We start from the raw sequence: 17896 nt of genomic DNA, 5'->3' as shown, positions 1-17896 counted from the left end.
GGTGGGGGGGGGGAAATGGGGGGATGAGGACACATATGTAATACCTTAATCAATAAAGAAAAAAAGTTAAAAAGAAAAAAAAACTTTACATTTTAATCAGTTACTTTTATTAAAATATATTTTTATTGATTTCAGAGAGGAAGGGAGAGGGAAAGAGAGATAGAAACATCATTGATGAGAGAGAATCATGGATCGGCTGCCTCCTGCATGCCTCACACTGGGGATGGAGCCCACAACCCAGGCATGTGCCCTGACCTGGAAACGCACCCTGACCTCCTGGTTCATGGGTTGACGCTCAACCACTGAGCCACGCCGGCCAGGCTCAGACAGTTGATTTTTGACCAGAGTGCCAAGGCAATCCGGTGGGGAAAAGAGTAGTTTTTTAAGCCAATGGTGCTGGCGTGACTGCGTAAACCACATGCAAAAGGCTGGAATGACCCTGCCCCACAGCACACTCAGAGTTGACTCAGGATGTCAGCCCAGTGCAGAAGCTGAGGCCATGGGACCAGGAACAGGAGTAAGTCTTTGTGAGCTTGAGGAATGGCTTCTTAGATGCGACAGAGGACAAGTGACAAGAATGGTGCCTTGACTTCCTCAAAACCAAAAACATGAAGAGACAACCCAAGAATGAAAGTATTTGAAAGGGTAGTATTCAGAATATTGAGTTAAAAAGTGGACAAAGTATTTGAATTTGTTTCTTGAAAGTAGATACACAAATATCCAGTGAGCACATTAAAAGCCATCAGGCAAATGCAGATCCAAACCACGATGAGATGCGGCTCCCCCACCGGGATGGCGGTGCTGGAGGGACCGCAGTGACAAGTGTGGAGAACGGGGCCGCCCTTCGGGAGAGCAGCTGTCACCCCTCAAACGGGAACACAGTGACCGTGCGGCCCAGCAGTGCTGCTCCCGGGTGTGTCCACCCAAGAGAAACAAGAACGTGTTCACAGAAACTGGCCCATGAACGTCCATAGCAACATTATTCATAGCAGCCAGAGAGGGGAAATGGCCCCGTCCGTCACGGAGGGTGTGGCATGTCCACATAATGCGACGTTCTTCAGCAAAGGACGGCGCACTGGTCCTTCCTGCCGTGAACCAGCGAGGTGAAAGGAGCCTGTGAAAGGAGCCTCAGAAAGGACCCTGGGAGACTTTCGGGGGGGCGGGGTGCAGCCGGGCCTGGGAGAGCCGAGGGGCTGCTGAGTGCTGCTGCCGGGCCCGCTCTCCCCGGGGTGACGCAGTTTTTACAGGACTGAGCGTGGTGGTGGAGGCCCGGCTCTGACTGTCCCAAAGCCCGTGAACCGTGTGTTTTGAGTGAGCGGGTCGTGTGATGTGAGTATGTTCCAGCACAGCCGATGAGAGCCCGGGCATGGGTCGGGGTGGCGCGTGGCCTCGCCTCTGGCGTGAGCCCTCTGACTCGGAGAGCAGGTAGTCCAGTTGGGGAGTCTGCTCCAAGGCCCGTTCCTCGCGCTTTCCGGGAAAGGTGGGTGTCCTGTGCCACCACTTGGCGTCTGCTTTTTGCTTGTTCTGCTGGGTCCTCCTCACGCCCACTGATGGAGAAGCCGAGGCACAGAGAGGTGGCGTTGATGCCCAGGGTCAGTGCCGCCCGAGACCAGGCGGGCGGTGTGTCCTGGCTCAGTTGACCACTGTGCTGCCCGCCCTCAGTATAATGTTAGCAATATCTTCCTTCATAAATTCCCTTTTCGTCAATTAGGGCTTTTGATGTACTCAGTGAATTCATTTTATACAAAGATTAAGTCTTTCTTTAGACCAAACTTTACTGTAAATTTCGGACTTAGTACTTTAACCTGGGTGATAGGCTCCTGCCCTCGGTGCTTCCAGGATATGAGACGGTCCGTTGGCTGGTTCAGCGCCAATCAGGAGGAAGCATTGGCGAGCGGGACGGCTGTTCTGAAACCCCAGGAGCTGTTAGCAAGTCCCGGGCCCAGCTGCATTCCCCGCTGCTTGCTGGGCGCACGGGCGGCTTGTTCTGGGCAGAGGTTGTGGCTAGTCCAGGTTACTCATTAGCCAGCAGAGCCCAAGTCCATCCTGGGATGCCTGTTATGAGCTGGGCGTCTTGAGCGGCCGACCGACCTGCCACATTTGAGATAGAGATGGTGCGGGGTGGCACAGAGGTCAGACTGCAAGCCTGGTGAGGCCTGGCCCAGTGCCAGTTGATTCCTGAAGTCCGCGGAGGGCAGTAAACCCCGTACCTCCCCAGAGCAAGTTCTTTATCTGAAAATATGAGCTTCCTGCTGGAGCCGCTCCCAATAGTGTGGGTGGCCGAGTTGTGTGAGCCCTCTGTCTGGGAGGAGAGCAGCTGGAGTGAGCATGCGCTGGCGCCCTGAAGCCCACCAGCCGTGCCCAGGCTGCCCTCGCCCCACGGGATGGCGGCCTCCTAACGTTGTGATTCCATGTGTCGCTCTGTGGGTTGCCAGTCACCCCCGCCACACTGGGCTTCCTTTACCGCCTCCCCTTGGAGCGCTGCCTGTGACCAGTGTAGCACTTTGCTCCCACGGAATTCCCCTCGGGCGCTTGCAGGGTTTGACACTTGGGAGTAGCCTTGCTGCCTGGACTAAAAGGAAAGAAACCATCCAGTTACAGGCTCATGTTTGTGAGCTGGTCCTCCTGATCCTCATGCTGCTATTGCCACCATGAGAAGAGGGCATGGAGGTGACAGCCCAGTTAGTGGACATACCAGAGAGAAGCACGACACAGATTCCTGTGCACCTGTGAGAAGCGCACACACACACAGGCACACACAGACACAGACGCGCACAGGAGCACGCAGAGGCATACACAGGCGCACACATAGAAGAACTCAGAGGTGCACATGCACACATGGCACACATAGTGTGCACACAGGTGTACACTGGCACACACAGGCACACAGACATAGGCATGCACACAGAGACATGCAGGCCCGCACACAGGTGCACCGAGGCACACAGGCACACACAGGTACTTACACAGAGGTACACAGAGGTGCACACAGGCACACACAGAGGCACACAGACATAGCCATGCACACAGGCACACAGGCATACACAGAGGCACGTACACATAGGCATGCACACAGAGGCACACAGGCACGCACATAGGCACACACACAGGTGCACCGAGGCACACAGGTACACACAGGCACACACAGGCACATACACAGTGGCACACAGCAGTGCACACAGGCGTACACACATGCATGCCCTCCTGTGCACAGTGCTTTGTCCATACTCCATGCAGGCTGTGAAGGCACGCATGTGTTTGTTGAATTAAGGCCAACCTAGCAGTAGGCCAAGGTGGAGGCAGAGCTCGACGGCCACTGTGTCCTGGAGAATCCCCGCACCTCACAGGAGCACAGGCGGCGAGCTCAGCGTGTGTAGGTTGGTGGGCTTCATCAGGAGAGACCATCGGAAGCCTACAGTAGGCGGAGTTCATACCTTAAATATGACCTGCACCGTCAGGCACGCTGGGAGTAAACTATGAGCTGGGAAAAGCCCAGCAGGTGTTTGCGTGCTTCTCGTTCCAAAAGGGGGAAAAAGGTGAATGAACGCTGGCGTTCAGGAGCTTGCCCGCCTGGACCTGAGGCCCGGCCCCACTGCCACTGGCCCTGGTCGAGGCAGCTTGCTTTGCTCATCAGGCTTCTGAAAGCAGCGATTCTGCCTTTAACGTTCCGTGTCCGTCTCACCAGGGAACGGGTGTGTGTGGAGAAGGCAGTTAAAGAAACTCATTTGTGTTCTTTTTTAGGCAAAAGTAAAGAAGCAGAAATAAAGAGAATAAACAAGGAGCTGGCAAACATTCGGTCAAAATTTAAAGGTAAGTGTGTGGGAGCCCTTCTGTGAAATGCTCTATTGTACACTTATGTAGGAGGGACGCAGTCTTTTTTTTCCCCACTTCAAACCAAAGCTAAGGTTTTAGTACTGTTGCTCTCGTGCTGTTAGAAGTTAAGCATGTTTGAAGTCAGGCCACTGGTTATTCTCGACCTGTTAGACGTTTGTGTAGTCGACCAGACAGCGTGGCCCCTTCCCAGGCCCCTAGCTCTTCCCGGAGCTGGGGGGACGCTCATCCGTGCCCCAAGCATGCGAGCCTGCCGACCCCGCAGACCCCACAGACCCCTCATGGGCTCGGAGTGGGAGCCTCAGATGAAGACCTGCATCCGAGGCCACTGGTTCCTCGTTTGGAGTTTTGTCAAGTGATCCGAGCACTTCCCCTGCCAAAGCGTGTTCTGCCATGTTGATGACGCTACCTGATACACTCAGGTTGTGGGGACACACTTCCCCGAGCACCCACCTCATTTTAAAGAAGGTGGTGTCGATTTTCAGCTTTAAGGACTTGTGAAGCCTTAAGCCTGTAAGCCTTAGTTTCCAGTTAACTTGACAGGTTGGGGGCCTGGTTCCAGTCTCTGGGAGACTTTGGAGCCTGGCTGGCATCGCCCAGGGACCATGGTGCAGGCGGGCTGGGGCCAACCCAGGCACCCGGCACAGGAGACAGGATTGCTTGGCGGTGGCTCCCTGTGCTGCCAGGTGATGGGGAAGCTAGCGGGGCTCGGGGGTTACTGACTGAGGTGCCTGCTGACCCTGGGGGGGTACTGTGCTGCCAGGTGATGGGGAAGCTAGCGGGGCTCAGGAATTACTGACGAGGGTGCCCCTGACCCCAGGGGAGTACCGTGCTGTGATACTTCCAGCCGGGCCCAAGGCTGCTCTCGGTCCATGGAGCTCCTGAGATCATATGTGAAGTGGTTTGCTTATGTGTGTATTTATGAGGGAGATGTCTGTAACTTTCATTGCTTAAAATTTTTTATTTATCTTTTTTTATTAAGACTTCATTTTTTCAAAGCAGTTTATGCTCCCAGCAAAATTAAGAGGACAGTACAGAGATTTCCCAGGTACACCTGCCCCCCCCCCAGACAGCCTCCCCCCATGGACGTCCCCACCAGACGGTGACTTCCTTTCAGTCATGAGCCTGCACTGCCCGTCATCAGCACCCAGAGCCCACAGAGCATCAGGGCTCATCGTGCTGTTGGACAGTCTGTGGGTTTGGACAGATGTGTCCACCTTTCAGTACTGCTGCCCTGACAAGCCTGTGCCCACCCCTGCAGCCCTGAGCTGCTCCGCCCCCACAGCTCCACCTTTTCCAGAGCATCAGAGTCGGAGTCACAGACGGCTTCTGTCACGGCCTCTGTCCCTCAGTCACATGCATCTAAGCTCCCTCCGGGTCTTTTCCTGACCTGATAGCTCATTTGTTTTTAGCGCTGAATGCCATCCCACTGTCCGATGGGCCCCATTTATTTACCCATCGCCTCCGGAAGGCCATCGCGGGTGCTCCAGGCCTTGGCGGGGATGATAAAGCTGCTGTAAGCACCCATGTGCAGGCTGTTTGTGGGCATGACTTTTCAGCTCCTTTGGGTAAATACCAAGGAGCACAATTGCTGGGTCCGACGGCAAGAAACCACCACCTGCCTGGCCAGGCGTCTGCACCATCTGCGTCCCCCGCACAGAGCCATCCCGCTGCCCCGCGCCCGCCCCGCACAGGGGGTGTCAGTGCTGGATTCTGGCCGACGGGTGGGTGTGCAGAGGTGTCCCGTCATCTTAATTGGCATTTCCCAGGCGACGGACGCTGTGGAGCAGCTCTGTGCTCACCGGCCTCCTGTGCGTCTCTGGGGTGGCACTGACGGCTCCCACTGCTTCCTGAAGGGAGGGGCTGTCACTGGTGGCAAGGTCTCTGCTCTGAGGCTTAGGAGCTGTGTCACCTTGTCAAGTCCCTTAACCCTTGGTGCCTCTTTTCCGAGCTGTGAAATGGGACACTGATGCCCTTGGTGGGTTGTCCGTGAGCAGACCCTCGGTGGGATCGCAGGATAGTGAAAGTGCAGGGGGAGGCCGGTGGGTGGGGGTGGGAGGCAGCAGGGGGAGATGTGCCACTGTCCGTCTGCGCCGTGGAGTCGGGCATTGGGTGGGAACGTGGGAACAGCGAGTCCCTCGGCCACGCCATCACTTAGTCGTGGCTGGAAAGCCCAGGAAGGCAGACCGCCAGCAGGCCAGTCAGCTCACCACTGAAGGGAGGGCCATGCCTGCTGCCCAGATGGTCTGCGTGTGGACGCACGTAGACGCCTGTTTAGGACGGGAGTCCTGATACCTGTTAATCATGTTGTTATGGAAAGTCCCTGGCCCTTCAGATGGTGACTCTCCCAGCCGTCCATATAGATGCTTTGGGACAACACGATTGTATTGTTTCCTCCGCCTTCACGCCTCTCTAAGCCCAGCCGCCTGCGTAGAGAGGAGGCTGCCCCCTGTCGGTTAACCAGTTGGTGTTAACTGAGCTCGCGTGCGCCCTGACTAGTAGCAGACATGAGAACACCAGCCCTGTCCGCAGAGTGTGGTCTGGGGACTTGCACCCCTTATGGCAGGTTAGATGGTCTAGATCCGTGCTGTCCCTAGAAATTCTGTGCAGGTCACACGCGCAAATGTCCCAGGACTCTCGGTAAAGAAGGAAGGGAAGGCAGTGAGCTTTCATGCGTTTGACCCAGCGGCACACCTGAAGCCCCTGCAGCGCGAACCGATGGGCAAGGAGAACCTGCGTGGTTCAGACTCCACCGAGGCTCCGGCACCGGGCGGGGCGGGTGGGTGCCTCGGAGCCCACCCTCTGCAGCAGCCGTGGCTCAGGTGCTCGGGAGCCACTGTGGCCCAGACCAACCCTTGGACTGAAAACAGCCTAAAAGACCATAGCATGGACACAGTCTGGAGAGCCTCCTCGAGGAAAAGGGCAGCGAGGCTGGGCCTTTCTAAGAGGAGGGGGCCCGCAGGGAGTGCTGCCGCCTGTGCGCCTCGCCTCGCCGGGAGAGCTGAGAGCTGTGAGCCAGAGACCAGCAGGAAGCACATCTCCAGGGTAGTTATCAACCAGGTGACTTTGCCCTCCAGGGGCACTGGGCAAAGTCTGGAGACATTTTTGGCCATCACATCTCGGGGTGGGAGGGTGCTGCTGCCATCTAGTGGGGGGAGGCCAGGAGATTGCTGAACACCTTCGGGGCACAGTATGGCCCCAATGTGAGCAACCCTGGCTAGAGGGGAAAAAGCCAGAGCCACCCAAAGTGGAGAGCCTTCCACTGTCAACGGGGACCCCAAGGCAATGCCCTCAGGCAGCAGTGACCTGGATGTGAGCCACCCTGTCAGATCAGCTGGGCTGCACACACTTGGATGCCCTGCAGAACCTGAGGCCTCGTCTTGGTGAAGGTGAGAGAAACAGCCCTGTCTGGGAGATGCTATTACAGCGCTGCCTGGGGTTCCTGCAACGAGCTCTCCGGGACGAGGTCGCTGCCAACCGCCAGCGTGGAGTGCAGAGGACGGGCAGGGAATCCTGAAGGCGTGGCCAGAGCAGCAGAGGCAGCAGGAACAAGGCTCACCGCTCGAAAGAGGTCATCAACAAACCTGAACATCTCAGCAGGAGACTCGGAAAGTGTGAAAGGGAACAGCGGATTTTGAAATAAGACCAAATGGAAATTCTAGAACTGAGACCTGCAGGGCCCCGTGGAGAGCTCCGTGGGTGGTGTAACGGCAGGCCTAGTTGGAGAGAGACTCGGGGTTCTGAGAGGCAGGAAAGGAAACACCTGTCCTGAGCCGCTTCTGCTTCCCTTCCTCGTCCCTGTGAGCCTGTGCTGTCAGCTCACTCTCCCGGCGCTGCTCAGCCGTGCAGTGTCCGGCTTCTGCAAGGGCCGCCGGGGCACGGGCCTCAGACAAGTGGACAGGCTGCGGGGCACAGACAGGATGCCTCTGGTTTGTGGCCATCCACCCTCCTGGTAAGCCAGGGACATGGCTATCACTCTCATCGTCCCCATTTACAGCTCAGAAAGCCTCGCTTTGACAGTTTGGGATTGCTGGAATTAAAGACCATTTAACTGGAACTAGCATTTTGAGGCCTGTCTTAGACTGGGCGGTCAGGAGAAGAACCTCACTGTAACGAACACTGAGCGCTGTAAGGTGACGCTGAGACACAGGAGGCAGTGGCCTCCGGGGTTGAAGGAGCCCCCAGCTGTCTCTCCAGCACCAGCTACTGGGACGGTGAGGGGGGTGCGTAGGGGATGCTGCCCTGGGCCCGAGCACCAGGGAGCCTGTGGATATGACCAGTGGCTGATGACAAGTTCTGCAGTTGGGAGTGGACTTGGGCTCCTGCAGAGTGAGGAGCAGGCCCAGTGTGCCCTGGGGCGGCCGCCAGGATGCTGGGCACACTGCAGCCTGGCCCTTGCTCCTGGGGGGTGGGGAGCAGGTGCTGGAGTATTTGGGGGGATGCTGGTGGAGCCAGCGCATACACTTTCTTTTTTTTTTTCTTTTTTTTTTCTGTAAATCAGATTATTTATTCACTTGATTCTTAGATTCACTTGTTGATAGATGCATGTTTGTTGTTCACAATTTGTATCTTTACCTTTTTCTTCTTCCTCCTCTTAAAGGATACCTTTCAGCATTTCGTATAATACTGGTTTAGTGGTGATGAACTCCTTTAGCTTTTCCTTATCTGTGAAGCTCTTTATCTGACCTTCAATTCTGAATGATAGCTTTGCTGGATAAAGTAATCTTGGTTGTAGGTTCTTGGTATTCATCACTTTGAATATTTCTTGCCATTCCCTTCTGGCCTGCCAAGTTTCTGTTGAGAAATCAGCTGACAGTCGTATGGGTATTCCCTTGTAGGTAATTGAGTCTCTTTCTCTTGCTGCTTTTAAGATTCTCTCTTTGTCTTTTGCTCTTGGCATTTTAATTATGATGTGTCTTGGTGTGGTCCTCTTTGGATTCCTTTTGTTTGGGGTTCTCTGCGCTTCTTGGACCTGTAAGTCCATTTCTTTCACCAGGTGGGGGAAGTTTTCTGCCATTATTTCTTCAAATAGGTTTTCAATATCTTGCTGTCTCTCATCTTCTGGCACCCCAATTATTCTGATGTTTGTACGCTTGAAGCTGTCCCAGAGGCTCCTTACACTATCTTCGTATTTTCGGATTCTTTTTTCATTTTGCTTTTCCGGTTGGGTGTTTTTTGCTTCTTCGCATTTCAAATCTTTGGCTTGATTCTTGCGCTCCTCTGGTCTGCTATTGGGTGTCTGTATAATATTCTTTATTTCAGTCCGTGTATGCTTAATTTCTAGTTGGTTCTTTATCATAGCATCGAGGGTCTCATTAGTTTTCGTGACTCTCTCCTCAAGTTTATTGACAGCTTCTAGCACATTTTTGCAAGCCCTCAAAATTGCGATTTTTAGCTCTATATCCTCCATTTCTGTCATGTTTTTTTGTCTCCGCATTTTTTATGCTTTCTTGGTGCACCCTCTAGTGGTCTTTGTGCGCAGTCTTGTTCTAGTTGAGCCTTGATTGTTGTAGTTAATACTAGAGGGATTTGACCACCAGGCCGACTGGCTGTGTGAATCAGCTGTGTCTGCCGCGGAAAACTTCTGTCCTCTGGGGAGGTGCTAATCTAGCCTTTGCCTGAGGCGATCCGGCAAATGGCTCTGCGCAGGGCTTGGGCGGGGCGGGCTCAACAGGGCGGGCGGAGGGAGCCGTTATGGTGCCCTCAGTCCTGTTCCCAGAGGCTCTGCTTCTCAGAACCCCCGGAACCGCTGCAAACCTCGGAGGGAAAGCTGCCTTCCAACTGATGCCAGACACTCCCGCTTCTCCCGTTTGGGTCCGAGTCCCCAGCGATTCGCCCGTATCTGGAGCTCAGAGTCTGAGACTCCCCCCTGACCGAAAACGACAACCGCGCTCTCAGCCACCAGCCCGCTTTGCGCGCGCACCTCCGCACCTGAGTTTTTTCCACACTGCGCCTCCTCTGAGCCTCGGTGTGCTGTTATTTTTCCTTCTAGTTGAAGAGTCTCTCCTCAGCCAGCCTTCCTGTGGTTCTGGGTGATGTCCGTTCCGTCTTTTAGTTGTATTTTTGAAGTGGTTGTTTGCGGCAGCAGTCTGCGGTGTTTACCTATGCCGCCATCTTGGTCCTGTCCCTAGGTTCTGACTCTAGGTTCTTCAGCCAGGTTCTCTCGCTAGGTTCTGTCACACTTTCTTTTTTTAAAAATATATTTTTATTGATTTCAGGGGGAAGGAAGAAGGAGAGAGAGAAACATCAATGATGAGGGAGAATCATGGATCATCTGCCTCCTGCGCACCCCACACTGGGGATTGAGCCCACAACCAGGGCATGTGCCCTTGACTAGAATTGAACCCAGGACCCTTCAGTCCACAGGCTGATGCTCTACCTACTGAGCCAAACCAGCTAGGGCCGCATACACTTTCTTGATGGAGATGGACATGTGGGCTGTGTGGCCTGAGCAGGGCTTTTGTTCCCAGGCCTGTTGCTGGGAGCAGTGGGGCAGAGCCCCTGGCGGTGCGGAACATGTGCGCGGTGCCAAGCCAGGAAGTGTTAGTGTCGCTCTCGAGTTCAGAGGGGACCCTGCACAGTGCCAGGTGCGCCTGCGCCCAGTGCCGAGATGCCATTTGTGCCCAGCACAGGGCCGGCGTGCGTCTGGTGGGGCCACTGCCTGTGCCACAGGCCACTCCTCGCTGCCTGCCTTGCTCCTCGGTTAAGCTCTCAGCTTCCCTTCCTAGGTGACAAGGCTCTTGATGGCTACAGTAAAAAGAAGTACGTCTGCAAGTTGCTCTTCATCTTCCTCTTGGGCCACGACATTGACTTTGGGCACATGGAGGCCGTGAACCTGCTGAGCTCCAACAGATACACGGAGAAGCAGATCGTGAGTGCCGCTCCGGGGGGCTGGAGGGCACAGGGCTCTCATGGGCCTCCTCTCGAGACCAGTGTGGAGGAATCACGTGCCCGCTGCCTGGGGAGCAGGTGGACTTGGGGTGACACGGGCTGGAGTTTGGCCTGGGTGGAGAGGGGGAGCTGGAGCACAGAGACAGAGTCAAGAGGGGACAGCCATCAGCTGGGTTCTGGAAGTCGCCCAGTGATTTTAGTTACAGTCGAGGCAAGCGCCTTCCCTCTCAGGACGGCAGTGAGTCTGGTTACTCACCATCACGATGCAGAGGCAGTGGGACTTGGGGGAAGGCCAGGCCAAGGTGTCTGTTCCCGTGGGGCGTCTGACTGCCTCTCAGGTTCCTCCTGCAGGACTTCCCCCTGCAGGGTCAGACGCAGAGACTTAGCCTCCGTGACAGAAGTGGCTCCCTGCCGCCCCCCACCCCGGCCCCGTGCCCACGAGTCCTGCATAGCATGTCTTAGCGCGGCCCGCGGGCCCTCGGGAACATGCGGGGGCTGGTTGTGGCTGCGGGATCTGCTGGTGCCTCCGGGCCCACGTGGACGAGGTGGTTAGGAGCTTTCTGCTCTCTTGTCTTCCGACCCAGGGGTACCTTTTCATCTCGGTGCTGGTGAACTCCAACAGCGAACTGATCCGCCTGATCAACAACGCCATCAAGAACGACCTGGCCAGCCGGAACCCCACCTTCATGGGCTTGGCCCTGCACTGCATCGCCAACGTGGGCAGCCGCGAGATGGCCGAGGCCTTCGCTGGGGAGATCCCCAAGATCCTCGTGGCTGGGTATGTGTCCTGCCACTTGTTGGAAAATGCCTCTCAGTCAGTCAGCTATGCAGCTACCTAGAGACTTCACAGGACGAGCTCGGCTCTGAAGATTACGTAGTGGAGACGAGGTGCTGCTTAGACGTCAGGAGGAGTCCAGTCCAGCTCCCCGCCCTCCAGGCCCTCAGGGATGAGAAAGCCAAAAGGGAGGCGAATAGTAAAGACAGCCCCCAAACCCTCTTCCCTCCGTGCTTCACCAGCTGGCTGGTGTTCGGCGGCCCACCCTGGAGCGCTCCCTGGTGGGCCTGGAGCAGATTGGGCTGGGGTGTGGGGGAGGGGCATAGAAAGTGCTGGGAACGAACATTCTGTGCCTTCAGCCAACATTCCTGCCAGGATAGACCCTCTCTCCCCCCAAGGTGTCTGCAGGGGTCCCACCTAGCCTCCCGGTGCTCCCCAGCCTAAAGCCGGGCTTTTCACCGCGGCCACACGAGAGGCGCAGGCATTGGAGCCGCTGGCCCTGCTTTCTCAGTGCTGGGGGCAGGCAGGCGGGCGGGTGGACGACGCCTGGCGGTGGTTTTGGAGATGGGAGGAAATCTTCAGGTTGACCAAAAGAGCGTTCTTCAAACAATGAAAGAGATCGCTTCTCGGCCTTTTGGCTAAGGTCAAGTGCAAACAATGAGAGGATCGTGACCTGACTACCCGCACAGCCAGGGCCACCTACAGCAGCTGGGGGCTAGGCTGAGTCTTGGGAGAGGGCTGTTTCCCGCAGTGTGTTGGAGTGAAGTCCCGAGGCAGCTCTTTAGAGCAGACCCCTCCCTGAGGCTGAAGCCCTACTCTGCGTGTCCTTCCAGCCGGCCCACTGGCGGGCCTCTGGCTCGGTTCTGCTGGGGTGGGTGTTCTCGCAGCTCCAGGCCGTGCTGGCTGTGTTGTCCGTGACCGCTGGGTTGTCTTTCAGAGACACCATGGACAGCGCGAAGCAGAGCGCCGCCCTATGCCTGCTGCGTCTGTACCGGACGTCTCCCCACCTGGTCCCCACGGGCGACTGGGCGTCCCGAGTGGTGCACCTCCTCAATGACCAGCACTTGGTAAGCGCCTCTGGATGAGCCCTCCCCCTAACCTGCAGGAATAGCCACCGCGACGCAGTCCGTGCGGCTGCTCAGTGTCAGGGCGGCACACAGCGCTCCCGTCGGGCCTGTGAGCCCCCTGCCTGGGTGACGAGTCGGACGTGGTCTCTGGCTCACCTGGAACTCGGTGTTGGGGAACCACCTGCAGGCTGGGTGCAGGCAGCAAGCAGAGGTCAGCCTGTTCAGCGAGGGCGTGCCCGTGTGTGGACAGGACGGGGGTGTAGAGCGATCCGGTGCCTGTGGTCAGACCTCCACACAAGAGGGCCGTGTGGGGACAGCACATGGGAGGCAAGGTCAAGTAGGAGCAGGTGTGGGACGGAGTGGCCTTATTTTGCCTGAATTCTGTTGCATAAATGAGAGAATCAGACTTCAAGGGAAACAGATTTTCCTGCTGAGTAGAGGGTGTGAGTATGTTGGCTGGTTACTACAATTTTTCCAGAAGAGAAATCTACCTTAAAAATCAAATTAGAAACAGTCATTGCATGGAGATTCCGAGGTGAGAGCTTGCTGTGGCGTGGCAGCCGGTGAGCTGTCCCTACCGCACTCCCCGCGCTCACTGGGAAGGCTTGTGTCTGGACAGAGGCAGCCCTTCCTCAGGATGGGGCTGGGCGTCTGCCAGCAGACTTGGGGTGGGGGTGGGGCGCTGGCAGGAGGTGTGGGGATTCGGCTTCCTGTACCAGCCATGCACCCGGCTCCCACCGGGTCACTCAGGGTCAGACTCTGCCCAGGGATGTGGGAAGCAGTGCTGGAGGCTGGGCTGGGAGGCTTCAGGTCACAGGTCGCCCCTCAGGGGGACCCCATGAGGCAGTGGGGCTTTCTCAACTTTGCAGATGAGGAAACTGAGGCTCAGAGGTTTAGCAGCTTCACACAGATCCAGGCTTGAACCAGGGGTGACGAAGGCTTAGAGCTGGGGCCTGGGGCCTCTGCCATCCCAGAGCTCAGGTGGCACACGGAGGAGGCAGAGGGCAGGAGGGGCGGGGTGCGCAGCACGGCTTCCCGGGGCACGGTGCTCTGTAGACGCTGTCGTTCAGGTTCGTGGCTTTCTGGCGGTCATCACTGCCGCCTCCTCAGGGGAGCTCCTGCCGCCACAGGGCTCAGAGCCTGGGGGTCTGTGCGAGCAGGAGGGCCCCTCCCAGTCCTGTGTCCGTCACAGTAGGCTGCCGTGCAGCGGGCGCTGGCCTACGCCTCCCTTTCTGCAGGGACGCAGGGAGAGCCAGACCCTGTACCAGGGCTCAGGGGCCCAACCAGCTCTTGTTGGTGGGCTTGTAGGGGAACCAGGCCCAGACACTGCCTGGCAGAGCCTGCCCGTCGCACGGAGCTGGTGAGAGCGCTCTGTCTGGCCTGGGAGGCTCTGGCACTTACCGTGCCGCCAAGGACCGATAGGCAGGCAGTTAGCGCGTCTCTTCCGTGCAGCCCTCTCTCCCCGGAGAGCCGAGCCCGCACAGCGAGGCTCCGATGAGGTCGCAGGGCGCTGACTTCTCCCGCTCTCTGTCCCAGAGTCCGGGTGGGGGTAGGGGTGGAGCAGGGGAGCACCTGATGCCAGGGGAGTTTCCTGAGCTGACTTGGGCGCATCTTCACCGGGAAGTATTGTTCATTTTTCTTGATTTGTTTATATTTGTGAGGAAACTTCTTTACTTAGATCTTCCGGGAGAACCAAGGCCACGAGTTGTGCTGGGAAGGTCCCGCAGGGGGAGGGCGTTGGGCCTGGTGGTGCTGGGGGCCACCCAGTTGGTGGCAGAGATGCAGCCCGGGCCACTTTCAAAAAGGGCCGAATGGGCTTTTTCAGTTCCTTTTCCACTCCTCACTTTTGGGTCATGAAGATTCAAGTGAGGCTGCAGATATGCCTGCGGCACAGTCCACATCCAGGCAGGCGGCTGGGCGGGCAAGGATGGGGGCTGCCGTCTACTGCCCCGCCCTGGCGGGGGCTGGAGTGTGGGGACTGCGTGGTTTGCAAGAGAAACTGCATAAAGACCACCACCTGCGTGTGCCATCTCCACCTTCAGAAATACCGTGGGCCCAGCCAGTCGGCCGGAGGTGGCCGTGGGCTGCCGGGTTGTTGCTCTTAGTTTATTTATTTAAAGTTGTATCTGAAGGATGGGTTTAACACGAGAGGATTAACAGCTGCCGGTATTTTGAATGGAATCGGAATGCATAGCGCGCCTGCATTTCCTTTCAGGGCGTGGTCACTGCTGCCACGAGTCTCATCACCACCTTAGCACAGAAGAACCCAGAAGAGTTTAAAACCTCCGTCTCTCTGGCCGTCTCCAGACTAAGCAGAGTAAGTCTGTGGACAGGGAACGGAACTCAGGGTGGGTTTTGGTCTCGGTTATTTTATGCGATTAATATATTAGTTTGGTTTTTAGAATGCAGGGTATGTGGCACGGTTTGTAAATTCAAGAGTGAAAGCTGCTTAGTAATCGGTGAGCTTCCTTTTGACCTTGAGGCCGTTGAGCACTGTCTGTGTGGGAAGGGGCTGGAGCAGAGCCTGCCAGCCCCTCTCACCCGGCGGGCGGGGCCCAGCCTGTCCTCACGGCCCTGCGCGGTTTGATTTTATAGAAATGGTCGAGCAGCATATGTTCTCATGTGTTTGACTTGTTCTGGTCAACCTTGTGGGATTACGTTTGTTTTGTGTGCTTTTCATTCACTTGATGCCGGGTGAATGCGCCACAGCCGCCTCTTTGTGACTTCGTGTCACCCCTGGGAGCTCTGGGGGGTGAGGCTACCTGACCTCCCCAATGCTGGGCTGTGGGAGTGGGGACAGTGTCTTGGGGACAGTTGTGTGTTCAGAGGGTTGATGAGTGTCTGCCCTGCCAGGGCTGTGCTGGGACTGCGAGTAAAGGAGGCGGGTCCCCCACCCTCGACGGGCTCATGGCAGGGGGCTCATGGCAGGGTGTACGCTTGGGAGACATGGGGGTGTGGGGCGGGGGTCAGGACACCAGCTGCTCCCTTCTGAGGGACCAGAGGCCTCCCTTTTGTGCCTCATTCACTTTCCGGTCCACAAAGGAAAGACTGAGTTCTGCAGGCGCCGTGGAATTCTGTGCGAGGCGGCAGCAGCGTAGGTGTGTGTCCCAGGCGGGATTGCCGTCACACAGCGGCAGCACGCAGCTGCCCCAGTGAGGACGGGCACTGCAGGTGTGAACCTGGAGCAGCCGCGCCCCTTCACCTCTCAAGTACAGAGGAGCGTCTTAAACATTCTTAGCACATTGAATGAGACCAGGTTTTCGGTTAGTGCGTGACCTGTGGAACCAGGGTCCGCGTGGCTTTGTGTGGGTCCCACAGTGGGGGCTCCTCCTGGGGACACCTGCCCGCAGTGTCTCCCACCTGTGTTGTTTTACAGATTGTGACCTCCGCGTCAACAGACCTGCAGGATTACACTTACTACTTTGTCCCGGCTCCCTGGCTGTCAGTCAAACTTCTGAGGCTGCTACAGTGCTACCCACCCCCAGGTATGGCCTCACACGGACAGGGTCAGCTCAGCCCCTTGGGGTTAGATCTTCTGTTTGTTCTCTTTAAAGTCCTTTCCTGCCCGGCCGGTGTGGCTCAGTGGTTGAGCGTTGACCCATGAACCAAGAGGTCACCAGTTCGATTCCCGGTCAGGGCACATACCCAGATTTCAGGCTTGATCCCCAGCAGGGGGTGTGCAGGAGGCAGCCGATCGATGTTCCTCTCTCATTGATGTTTCTGTCTCTCTCCCTTTCTCTTCCCCTCTCTCTAAAATAATCAATAAAAACATTAAAAAAAAAAAAGTCCTTTCCTGCCGCTGCTTTTTGTCCTGTGGATCCCTCTGTGAGGTGGCCACGCATCCTGGTTTTCCCAGAGAAAGCTAGTGGAGCGCTTGCAGTATTGTCATCTCTGTGTCTATACACTGTCATATACACTGTCAGATCAGTGCAGGGTTGTGAAACAATCTTTTAAAATAAAACTTGAAACCATGAAAAACTTTGTATCCTAAGTAGTCAGTAATCTTTGTAACCGTAACATGCACATGGAGGAGGAGGAGGAGCTTTCTGTGTTTGTTTATAGGAAAAGGTGGTTGATGTGAGCAGTGCTGTAGGTGTCAGGAGAAGAAATCTGAGTTGAAGAACAAACATGAAAATTTTGTTAGATACTCCCACTCCCTTCTTTAAATATTGCTTTGTTGTTGCAACCTTTACATTGGAATCTAACTTGTTTTTATACAGGGTGTTCGCTAATGTCAAGTAACGGCTATACTGAGTATCTTTTATACCAAGTATGAACCACACAGCCTCCCTGGGCGGGTGCCTTTCCACTCCTTAGCACCACAGACCTTTCCATGGAACTGGCTGCCTCCTCCTCCTCCTCCTTCTCCTCCTCCCCCCGAGATCCGGGGACCCAGACTCAGACCCCCACCCTCCCACTTGCCCAGAGGTGTGATTGCCATGTCCCCGTCCTCTTTTCCGTCCCAAGGTTCCGATTCTCTCTGGGCTGGTTCTGATGCGTTGTAGTTTGGGACCCTCCATCCTGTCCCCCTCCTTGTGCCTCTAAGTTCAGGTCTCTCGGGGCTTCTCGGGGGCCCTGCTCTGCGTCTGAGTCACAGGGCTGGAGGCTCGCGTCCTCTCTGACACGGCTGGTTTTCCAGCCCCCGGAGGTGGTGTCTCTGTAGACGTGTTCCCGTGTTCTAGTAGTTGTTTCCCGTGTTCTACTAGTTGTTTCCCGTGTTCTACTAGTTTCCTGTGTTCTACTAGTTTTTATTCTTTTTGATCCATTGTTTTTTCTTGTTTGAATAGAAACTTAAACATTTCCTTCTCTTTGTATTGTTTCTTGTAACATTTTCTTTATTTCTGTTGGTAATAGCACAGGGAAAAAATATTTTTCCCCTTTTCCCTAAAGCTTTTTAAAAAATATTATCGATTTTAGAGCGAGAGGAAAGGAGAGCGAAGGGGGGGAGAGAGAGAGAGAGAGAAAGAGAGGGAGAGAGGGGGAGAGAGAGAGAGAAATCTGTTGTTCATGTATTTTATTTATGCCTTTATTGGTTGATTCTTGTATGTGCCCTGACTGGGGATCAAACCTACAACCTTGGTGTATTGGGACGACACTAACCAGCTGAGCGACCCAACCCGGCCCCCTAAAGCTTCTATATATCACGTATAATGTCCATGTACATGAGGTTTTATCTTCTCTTGGCTTACATAACCTATATCTCAGTAAGTGTATGCGTGATTTCATTAGAATGTATGTGTCATTACCCCAGCTGCTAAACCATCCTATTTTAAATGGAGCTACAATTTGGCCACTGTTTCTCCCCAGTTTGAGGGGACTTGCTAGTGAGGAC

At 55.7% G+C, this 17896-nt stretch overlaps 1 protein-coding gene across 1 annotated transcript in view; it reads left to right on the top strand.

Moving 5' to 3' along the window:
* The first annotated feature begins 773 nt into the window (after window positions 1-773).
* The window catches only part of AP2A2 (adaptor-related protein complex 2, alpha 2 subunit), a 31145-nt gene continuing 14022 nt past the window's right edge, over window positions 774-17896 (top strand). Inside the window, exons 1-8 of the mRNA XM_014533999.1 lie at window positions 774-900; window positions 1840-2013; window positions 3742-3810; window positions 10560-10702; window positions 11307-11500; window positions 12435-12564; window positions 14780-14881; window positions 15941-16049. Coding sequence (XP_014389485.1) covers window positions 774-900; window positions 1840-2013; window positions 3742-3810; window positions 10560-10702; window positions 11307-11500; window positions 12435-12564; window positions 14780-14881; window positions 15941-16049 — 1048 coding nt within the window. The remainder of the gene's footprint in view (window positions 901-1839; window positions 2014-3741; window positions 3811-10559; window positions 10703-11306; window positions 11501-12434; window positions 12565-14779; window positions 14882-15940; window positions 16050-17896) is intronic.

Source organism: Myotis brandtii, unplaced genomic scaffold (assembly GCF_000412655.1).
Source record: "Myotis brandtii unplaced genomic scaffold, ASM41265v1 scaffold1236, whole genome shotgun sequence".
Lineage (NCBI taxonomy): Eukaryota > Metazoa > Chordata > Mammalia > Chiroptera > Vespertilionidae > Myotis > Myotis brandtii.
Note: the sequence above shows the minus strand (reverse complement) of the source record. Positions and strands in the feature narration are given on the sequence as shown.